Consider the following 10,754-nt stretch of genomic DNA (forward strand, 5'->3'; position numbering starts at 1 on the left):
ACGCATAGTGAGGGTCTGCTGGGAACGCCTGGCAGAAGAACCTGTCAAGACGGTCTTCAACTCCCACCTCCGGCAGAGCTTTGACCACGTCCCGAGAGCAGTGGGGGACATTGAGTCCGAGTGGGCCTTGTTCCACTCTGCGATTGTCGAGGCGGCTGTTGCTAGCTGTGGTCGTAAGGTGGCCGGTGCCAGTCGTGGTGGCAACCCCCGTACCCGCTGGTGGACACCAGAGGTTCGGGGAGCCGTCAGGCTGAAGAAGGAGGCCTACAGGGCGTGGCTGGTCTGTGGGTCTCCGGAGGCAGCAGACAGGTACCGGATAGCCAAGCGGGGTGCAGCAGTGGCAGTTGCCGAGGCAAAATCTCGGGCGTGGGAGGAGTTTGGTGAGGCCATGGAGAAAGACTATCGATCGGCTCCAAAGAGGTTCTGGCAAACTGTCCGGCGCCTCAGGAGAGGAAGGCAGCAACTCGCTCACACTGTTTACAGTGGGGATGGGGAGCTGCTGACGTCAACTGAGGCTATAGTCGGACGGTGGAAGGAATACTTTGAGGAGCTCCTCAATCCCACCAATGCGCATTCTGAGGAGGAACCAGAGCTGGGAGGCCTGGGGATGGACTGTCCGATCTCGGGGGCAGAAGTTGCTGAGGTAGTCAAACAACTACACAGCGGCGGAGCCCCGGGGGCGGATGAGGTTCGTCCTGGGTATCTCAAGGCTATGGATGTTGTAGGGCTGTCATGGTTGACGCGTCTCTACAACATTGCGTGGTCATCGGGGGCAGTTCCTAGGGAGTGGCAGACCGGGGTGGTGGTCCCCATCTTTAAGAAGGGTGACCTGAGGGTGTGTTCCAACTATAGGGGGATCACACTCCTCAGCCTCCCTGGAAAGGTCTACGCCAAGGTACTGGAGAGGAGGGTCCGATCGATAGTTGAATCTCAGATAGAGGAGGAGCAATGTGGTTTTCGTCCTGGCCGTGGAACTGTGGACCAGCTCTATACCCTTGCAAGGGTGATGGAGGGGGCATGGGAGTTTGCCCAACCAATCCACATGTGCTTTGTGGATTTGGAGAAGGCTTATGACCGTGTCCCCAGGGGCACCCTGTGGGGGACGCTCCAGGAGTATGGGGTGGGTGGCTTTCTGTTAAGGGCCATTCAGTCCCTTTACCAGAGGAGCGTGAGTTTGGTCCGCATAGCCGGTAGTAAGTCGGACCTGTTCCCAGTGAGGGTTGGACTCCGCCAGGGCTGCCCTTTGTCACCGGTTCTGTTCATCACATTTATGGACAGAATTTCTAGACGCAGCCGTGGTGTGGAGTGTGTCGAGTTTGGTGGCAGGAGAATCTCGTCTCTGCTTTTTGCGGATGATGTGGTCCTCCTAGCTTCATCCAGCTCTGACCTTCAGCTCTTGCTGGGTAGGTTCGCGGCCGAATGTGAAGCGGCTGGGATGAGGATCAGCACCTCCAAATCTGAGACCATGGTTCTCGACCGGAAAAGGGTGGCTTGCCACCTCCGGGTCGGGGGAGAGGTCCTACCTCAAGTGGAGGAGTTTAAGTATCTCGGGGTCTTGTTCACGAGTGAGGGTAGGAGGGATCGGGAGATCGACAGGCGGATTGGTTCGGCGTCTGCAGTGATGCGGACGCTGAGCCGATCTGTCGTGGGGAAGAGGGAGCTGAGCCAGAAAGCCAGGCTCTCGATTTACCGGTCGATCTACGTCCCAATCCTCACCTATGGTCATGAGCTTTGGGTAATGACCGAAAGAACGAGATCGCGGATACAAGCGGCCGAAATGAGTTTCCTCCGTAGGGTGGCCGGGCTCAGCCTTAGAGATAGGGTGAGGAGCTCGGACATTCGGGAGGGACTCGGAGTAGAACCGCTGCTCCTCCGGATCGAAAGGAGCCAGTTGAGGTGGTTTGGGCATCTGGTCAGGATGCCTCCTGGACGCCTCCCTGGGGAGGTGTTTCGGGCATGTCCTGCCGGCAGAAGGCCCCCGGGTCGACCCAGGACACGTTGGAGAAGTTACATCTCCAATCTGGTCCGGGAACGCCTTGGGGTCCTGCCGGAGGAGCTGGTGGACAAGGCCGGGGAGAGGACGGCCTGGAGCTCCCTAGTTGGGATGCTGCCCCCGCGACCCGGACCCGGATAAGCGGAGGAAGACGAGACGAGACGAAATTTCGCACACACATCAGTGTGTGACAACTAATGGGACTTTAACTTTAACTTTAAACTTGACAGAGAGGGCGGAGTCGCTAACAAATACACGCACACAGACTCACAACGACATTGTGACATCATAATGTACCAGCTAATGTCAAATAGTACCTCTTAGTCAATAGCAATGGCAGATTTACATTCAAATGCAGTGCAGAGTTTCTACCTAAGGATGGCACAACACTGACATTTTTAGGCAGAATATTTATATTTTAACTAAAATGCACAAAAGTGCTCTTTAAAGTCACCCCCTACCAGTTTTAAAATGCAACAAATGCAGTTGCCTGGCATACCAAGAGGGCGTAGCCGCTAACAAATACCCCCCCCCCACACACACACACACACACACACACACACACAAGCTCACAGCAACATTGTAACGTCATAATGTACCTCTTAGCCAATAGGGATGGCAGATTTTAATTCAAATGCAGTGCACAGTTTTTACCTGACAACGACGCAACACTGACAGTTTTAGGCAGAATATTAAAATTTTAACTAAGATGCACTAAAGTGCCAAATTATTGACTACAGCACAATTAGACACTCATTTATATAGTTTATCAGCAAAATGTTGATTTAAGGGTGACTTGCTCTTTTAACAGACAAGTTTAAAGAGCAAGTCACCCCCAAATCAACTATTTTTCCTGATAAACTATATAAATGTGTGTCTAATCGTGCTGCAGACACGTGTAGTCAATAGTTTTGCACTTAAGTGCATTTTAGTTACAATTTAAATTTTCTGCCTAAAACTGTCAGTGTTGTGCCGTTGTCAGGTAAAAACTCTGCACTGGATTTGAATTTAAATCTGCCATCGCTATTGGCTAAGAGGTATGCTATGATGTAAACTGGTACATTATGATGTCACAATGTCGTGAGTGTGTGTATTTGTTAGTGGCTCCACCCTCTCGGTCTGCTAGGCAACAGCATTTGTTGCATTTTTCAAACATGAAGTGGGAGTGAAGTACGCTTCTTGTAAGGGGTGACTTGCTCTTTAAAGTGATAGTGTGTATTTTTCCTGGCAATAGGGGGCAGTAGATAACTAAATTGTTACCAAGGGATGCCCGTTAGGGTCAAAAAGCCCTGGGGAGCAAACTTTAGCATAACAATAAGCACATCAGACTCCCTTTCGTCACTGGCAACAACTTAAGAGGTAAATGTGTAATAAAATAACATTTAAGAATGGCAAAAGTTTTGTAACTGTTTGTTACAAATCAGTAAATGCATTTGGTCTTCACGGGCTCCCGTAGAAGGAAACATGGCATCCAATATGGCATCCAGAGACTTAGGGTGTTTCTCAATTCCAAGGAACCTCATCTTGATGTCTTGGCCTAGGAGATACATCATCAGGAACTGCCAAGAGGTGTTCCGATGTTCATGTTCTACTGAGGCGTCTGTTCTCCATTTGTTAGCCGTTTATCTAGCTGAGCAAGGATACACAGGATGTGTCTTGTAGCTTGGTCAAAAATTTCCCAGAATTCACTGCTGTATTTTCAAAAGGATGGCGGACCAGTAGCCAGCAGCTACTTCGGAGGCAAATTTAAAGTTTAAAAGTAAGTCAGCTAATTTTAAATGTTTTTTTTTTTAGATCCAAAGAAGTTATCTATGGATGGTCAGTTGCTTATTAGTTGCAGCTTTGGTGGCTAGTGGGTAGTAACTCGCTTATATATTTAATTTAATAAACATTTACACAATTTAAAAAGTAAAAGGCTCGTTATGTATTTATATTGAAACTTATACGTATAACCATTTTCTTTGACCAAGGAAGGACAGTGTCCTTGTAAGCAAGGCGCCTAGCCTCGCAAGACCAGGCGCCTTGACATTGAGGAACACCCTTAGAGCCGCTCCCATGCAGTTTAGACCTGATTTTTATGGTTATATGTAACAAAGCCGCCAATATTTTTCAACAACTGGGCATCATTTCATTCATTTTCAACAACATTTTGATGGATATTTCCAGAAATTAATGGTAAAAACTACACATTGTCTCTTTAATAGAACAAGTGTTATTTCAACTGCAAAGCCCTTACTTATGAAGTGTATAATAGGCATTCCAATAAAATTTGAATAAAATTCAATAAATCAACAAAAGACAAATTTTTCAAATACAAAAAGATGTTTTATTTATTTATTTATTTTTTACTTTTTTGCCATTCTAAGCACTTGGTTAACCCTCTGGAGGCAGGCGTTGCAGATTTGCAACAGTTAAAACCTACCTACCAGGTTACTCCACATACGTATTTCATGAGCATTTTTTAACTTAGAAGTACTCCTGAAGGACTTAGTTGTTCATCCTTTTATCAAAACTTATTTTGAGCCTGAGAGGGTTAAAAAAAAGCTGGAACAGCATAAATAACAGAAAAAAGTTGTTTACAAAAAATATAAACAAGTCAGAACATCTTGCAACTAATTATCAACAGAACTGTGATTATAAGGACATAAGCATTAGCAGATATAACTTGGACTCCACCACTCTAATCACCTCAGTAGTCTAAATGATTTATAAAATTTGTAGAAATGCTTGATTAAAGTGCTCTGTAGTTACCTGAAAATCAACACACAGGTGTAGGAGCATCCCAGAGAACTCGTCCGTGAAGATTTCAACACTAAACCCACAGATATAAGTTTATTATATCAATTTTCATATAAACTGTATAATTTGAGAGCTTCTGGAGTAGGTCTGGATGATATTAAAAACAGAAGCATGTCGACTAAAAAAGGTTCATATTAACCGATACCAATAATTATTGAGTTATTAACAAAATGTAGAAAATTAATTTTAAGTGCAGCCCTGGCCATTTGATGTCATTAATTTATGATAAAACAAGTTGGTTATGCTACCAGACTTGAATTCAAATCCATTCTCTGCTAATGTTTTTGTTATACTTGTAAAAACCTAAACATTGTCGTGCTGTTGAACTACAGTAATCTTTTTACGGGACATTTGCTCCACCTCTTCCTGCTGTAACATCTTGCTGTCTGTTTTTGCTTGAGAGGGGAGGGCTTGGTGATGGAGAGTAGAGGCTGACTGATATTTTAAATATTTTCTTTTTTTTTGGCCAAAATGATAATATTTATTATTTATTTATTTATGAATAAGATTTATTGACTTATTTAATTTATATTGCAAACAGTTAGTGTTCAGTTGTCTTTCACAATCAATGTGCTGCTAAAACGTATATATATCAGCCTTAATAACCAGCATTAGATATCGGCCGTCAGCAACAAAATTATTTAAAAATCAGTATCGGCCTTAAAAAAACCCAAATCGGTTGGCCTCTAATGGAGAGTGCCTGGATCTGTGTTTTTGATTGGTTGGGAGTAAGTAATGACTCTATTAAGGTATTGATAGGCTTTAATAGAAAAAAAGGAAGAAATTTCTTACTGAACCATGTTTTCCTATTGCGTCATTGGTCTATTGATCGATATATATCGTTACTGAATTGTCCGGCCCTACTCTGGAGTCCATGATATTAAACATTTGTACAATAAGACATCTGAGTTGTTCCGGTTGCCTTTATTGAATTCCTTTTTTACACAGCAGCAATTGCCCCAGCTCATTTCCTAACATTAGTACAAAAATGTGTCCTACAAAAGGAGCATTAATCAGACGTTACGGAGCAAAGTGGTGGGTGCAGACATGTTGGAATCAGAAATGAACAGGCAGATTTTACACATAAATGATGAGAACACTACAGGTGAGTGTTTCGAATGTTGAGAAGATTTCATGCTACTGCGAAGATCTAAACGTACAATTAACTCTGAATAGTTGTTCTCAAACAAGTTTACAGTGCATGGACTTTATTGGAAATAAAAGTGTTAAACACACCATACATAACTGGGGAAAGGCTAAAGCAACCTCATGATTCAGTTCTCAGACTTACGGCTGATTAGAGCAGGTTTAAAATATAGATTTAATCCTAATGCATGTTTGTATTCTTTGTGCGAATCTGACAGAAGACATGGATGAGTGTGTCCACGTCCATCCAATCCTGAAACAATAATTTGTGTGGAGTATTTTTAACCAAACAAAACAACACAAATAAACAAGACAAACAAAGCTCATGAGGTAAACAAAACCTTCTCATGGCACCGTTCTTGCACAGAATACACCTTCCTGCTACAGCTTTATATTAACCTCTGCAAAACACATGACTGCAGTTTTATAATCACCTCTCTTGGCGTTTTAATTTCCATTGTTCAAATTTTAACAATAAGAATAATTATATTAATAATTGCAGAAGTGGCTCATCAAAACAGAAAAACAAAACAGTAACCACCCTTTTGACCTATCACTTTCGTAAACAAACAAATGTCAAAGCCCCGCCCCCCAGGGTGTCAGTCATCAGGCTCTTTCCCTCCAGTCTCCATTCAGAGGCCCACTTATGCAAACGGGCTGAGCAGTTCCTGAGCTTATAACTCCTCTTTGAGTTTAGAGTCTGTGCCTTCATCTTCCTCCTCTTCCTCCTCCTCCTCTTCAGGCTCCTCTCCTTCCTCCTCCTCCTCCTCTTCCTCCTCCTCCTTCTCCTCCTCCTCCTCATCTTCCTCCTTTGCCTCCTCTCGTCTCTTGTCCTCCTCCTCGCGGTTTTTACGATCTTCTTCCTCTTGGGCTTCCTTCATTTTTCTCTCAGCATCCTGAAGGAACAAACAAAAAAGTTCATAAATTCATTTAAACTTGGAGGAGTGGCTTACAGCAGTCATCCTCAGGCTGAAAAAGAAACAAAGTGATCTTTTACGTAACGTCTCTCAGGATAACAAATCATGAGACGCTTCACAAGAACAAAAAAGTTTAATATAAAAAGTTTTTTTAAATGATTAAAAATATGGTTAAAATGAAGAAAAAAAATCTAAAATTGTGATTAAAAATGTAAAGAAAGAGAAAGAGAAAATGAACAGGAAAGAGGGAAATCAGTGGATCCCGGGAAAAAAGAATAAAATGAGGAAAGAGTGGTGATGAAGGCCACGCAAAAGCCAGCTTTAACAAGTGAGTTTTCAGCTGCAAAAAAGGATGCAAGAGCAGAGTTAGCTACCTTAGTTTTACCCCAGGTATCGTCGCCCACTTCTTCAGCCAGTTTTGGATCATTGGTGATAAGGAAGTTATCAAAAATGGTGCCAGACTTGACCTTCACGCAAAACACAAAAAGCAGCAATGCATGTTAACTGTTTAATGTGAAGACACATGTCATATAAAGGAAGTGGATCCCTCAAACCTAAGCCCGAAAAGGTGACAAGATTCATCTCCTGAGCACCTACCTGCCACAGATCAAGCCCAATCACACCGATGCTGCTGTACTTGTAGATCTCAGAGTCAGCCGTGTACTCTGGGTTGTCAATCTCAGGGTGGACCCACTTTCCTTTGTAAGCAGGGTTATCAATCTCTCTGGGCTTCCACTCGCCCTGCAGAAAATGGGTAGAAATAGAAAACTACCTTTATATCAGAATTTGTTTCAGATGAAACAATGTTAATCTGGAACAATCGTGTTTGCTAACGGAGAACGAGAATGCTCGTTGTGTTTTATAAGGGCCAGAGAGCCGCTTTGTTGCTTTTATACTAAATTAATATAATTAAAACACCTGCATTCTCCGTAATAACACTGATGAAGGTATTATTAAATAATCTGAAAACAAACTGTTGGAGAGAAAATAAAAGAGAGTCTGACAGAATGTTATGATCACGTGTTGTGTACCTTATAATCAGGGTTGGTAACCATCGGTGGCTCCCACTCTCCATCCATCTCCTCATCCCAGTCGTCGGGCTTTTTAGCATCAGGATCTGGGATGTTCTCGGGCTTGTCCCAGTCCTAGAAAACCCAGACCCAAGTTTAAAGACGTGTGATGCGATTTTCTTCCAACTTCGCCACCTAAAGCGTTTAAAAACCATCTCTAAGAGACCGCACTTGGAATCTGTTATCCACGCATTTATCCCCTCAAAACTAAATTATGCTAACTCTGTCATCATTATGTGCCGTTTTTCTTCCTTAACTTGGTTTACATGCATTTCTATTTTTATGTATTTTCTTGATTTTGCTCCCTGTTTACGTGACTGCATCTGAATCTTGTCATTTTACTTTTCCGGTGCCCCTTTTCTGTGCAACACACCATTCCATCAGTTTCCCATTTTTGCAGTGATAAATGACACCAACCTCTGGCTTCTTATCGTCAGGATCTGGAATCTTCTCCCTGTCGTCCCAGTCCTCTGGCTTTTTGGCCTCTGGGTCTTTAATCTTTTTGGGGGGCAGGAAGTCCCAATCATCCTCCAGATTGCCTGACTCCACCTTCTTATTGTCGATCTTCACCTCGTAAGTGTTGTCAGGATTGACGATCAGTGTGTACAAGTGGGAATACTCATCATCCTGCAAGGGAAAGGTGATGGTTTCAAACAGGTTAGAACTTCAGACAAAGACCTTTAGCACTGAAATGTACTTTTTTTTTGTTTATTTTAAAGCACTCCTTTCAAAAATCAATCCGAGCAAGCTTGTATAAATTTTGTGAAAGGAGAGAAGAAGATGGAAATAAATAAAACTGGATTTTACTTTTACCTGAACAAATGTAAAATAAATAATGCTACCTTGCACCGGATGTCCTTGTTAATCAAATGGTTTTTGCCTTTGTAGTTAAAGATCACGTGGACTTTCTTAGTGCCTGGACCACAAATATCAGGACCTGAGGAAAGAAAAATATCAACAAGAAGAAATGTTGCAAGTTATGACTTCATCTACCAATCTGGTGAAGCAAAATCTGTGTATATCCAAAAGGGACAAATTTATCAGAATTCAGACGTATGCAAATGTGTAAGTTAAACTAGTACTAAATTACTTTATCATATCTATGCATCTGTTGTTCAGATCTCAGTAAAACTCTTAACACCTACCAAACATGATGTTGTAGACAGAGTCTCCGTGCATGTTCTCCTGGTTGAGTTCAGAGGGGAACAGTTTGATGTAGCCTCCACCACAGTCAATGCTCTGCTCGTGTTTCACAGTGAACTGGATGACTAAAGGCTGGCCCTTGTTACTGAAGTCGTCGAAACGGGCTGACAGAGCATAAAAGCGGGCATCCTGGCTCGTCTGCAGACCTGCAGTACAACACGATCTTACACTGGGTCCAGCTCAAGCAAGAGTTTTAAAAACAACATAATTTTTTTTTTACTTAGTCACTTTTTAAATGAACCAATTGGGATGATGAACAATAATAATCTGCTTATCTTCAACTCTCTGACTGATCGTGGAGCTTTGTGGCCAAGAAAATGTAAATAAACCTCTGCTCTCACCTTTGTCTTTTTCCACGTCCCCATAAAATTTCCCTGCAGACAGGACGAACTTGCCATAGTCTGACTTGTGTTTGGATTCCACCCAGCGACTCTTCCAGCCATCTGCACACACAAGCTCAGGTTCAGCTGCACAGAAATCACATCACACTCACTCACTCACTCACTCACTCACTCACTCACACACAATTCTCTGATGATGCATGAGTGCAGGTGCATCTTGTTACTCCTCTGAGTGACTTCATGTCCTCGCAGAGGAAGGATGCCGCTAGCAGTAAATGGGTGTGCAGTGGGGGGGGGGGGGGGGGGGGGAGTTCTGATAAGGGTGGGTGACAGCTGGGGGTGGGAAACAGACGGAATGGAGAAGGATCCAGGGGGACCAAAGATAGACGTCTTCTCTTCAGGCTCATCGATGAACAGACGATCCATTCAAGATATTGTGTTAATTACCCATGCTAACCACTTAGCATCTTGTTGAATTCAGCACGTATTCACCGCCATCAAACATGACAGCTTACATTCGTCACAAAATAGCAGCAAACAATAATTTCACGATAGAAATCTCACCGGAGTCCTCAAACTGCTCTCGGAAGTGCACAGTGGACTCGGCCAGAACAGATGCAGCCGACACCGCCATCAAAATCAGCGACAACGTTGTCATGGTGACGAGCTAAAAGGTCCAGCCCAGGAAAAAAAAGCTACCAAACAGCAAAACAAAGACACCTATACGTGAAGATCTCTATATATCTACACGGCACGGCAGCGGAGTTCGGTCCGAGTCTCATGCGGTCACGGTACAGAGCGAGCCACAGCGCCGCGAAGGTCCAGTCGCTCTCCTCTCGGCTCGGAACAGATGTCTGAATCTGATTGGACGCCGGCTGAAAACCTCAACAAGGAACAGTTGAAGCGCTCAGCCAATCAGGAAAGAGGAAATCTGGATGGTAATTTCTCCAGCCAACGGGAGGAGACCACGCGTTTGCTTAGTACACACCCAAGAAAGGACGATGCTCAAGGATGGAGCGCATAAAAATGACTAAATAAAATATTAAATAAAGCAGTGGGTGGATGAATTCATGTTAGATATGATGTCCAGATACTAGTAATTAAACTGGTGTTTAGACGTTTTAATAGTTTATATGTTTGAAAACGTGGAATAAACGAAATCATGTACAGGTGATCATTGCAGGGCAAACCATGCCTCTTATTGAAATCCAATCAGTACTGGCAGAATATTTACACATTACTTGCTTAAATATGCAGAATAATGTATGTGCACTTCTTATTCATA

General features: G+C 43.3%; 1 protein-coding gene across 1 annotated transcript; it reads right to left on the bottom strand.

The window, feature by feature from the left end:
- Nucleotides 1–5,697: 5,697 nt before the first annotated feature.
- On the bottom strand, nucleotides 5,698–10,323 carry calr (calreticulin). The gene is made up of 9 exons (XM_015971334.3): nucleotides 10,034–10,323; nucleotides 9,470–9,571; nucleotides 9,071–9,274; nucleotides 8,768–8,862; nucleotides 8,343–8,552; nucleotides 7,887–8,000; nucleotides 7,453–7,596; nucleotides 7,230–7,322; nucleotides 5,698–6,834 (listed from the first exon to the last, which is right to left on the bottom strand). The coding sequence occupies exons 1-9, from the start codon at nucleotides 10,125–10,127 to the stop codon at nucleotides 6,613–6,615; spliced, it is 1,278 nt and encodes a 425-aa protein (XP_015826820.1). The 5' UTR covers nucleotides 10,128–10,323; the 3' UTR covers nucleotides 5,698–6,612.
- Between the last annotated feature and the right edge of the window lie 431 nt (nucleotides 10,324–10,754).

This window comes from Nothobranchius furzeri, chromosome 8 (assembly GCF_043380555.1).
Source record: "Nothobranchius furzeri strain GRZ-AD chromosome 8, NfurGRZ-RIMD1, whole genome shotgun sequence".
Lineage (NCBI taxonomy): Eukaryota > Metazoa > Chordata > Actinopteri > Cyprinodontiformes > Nothobranchiidae > Nothobranchius > Nothobranchius furzeri.

Bases quoted from the DNA above. Each gene is read 5' to 3' on its own strand.
- calr (XM_015971334.3), bottom strand. From the start codon at position 10,127: ATGACAACGTTGTCGCTGATTTTGATGGCGGTGTCGGCTGCATCTGTT. The intron at 7,597-7,886 runs GTACACAACACG...CATTTTCTGCAG, and splicing joins TTACCAACCCTGATTATAAG to GGCGAGTGGAAGCCCAGAGA. The intron at 7,323-7,452 runs GTAGGTGCTCAG...TTTTGCGTGAAG, and splicing joins TTGGGCTTGATCTGTGGCAG to GTCAAGTCTGGCACCATTTT.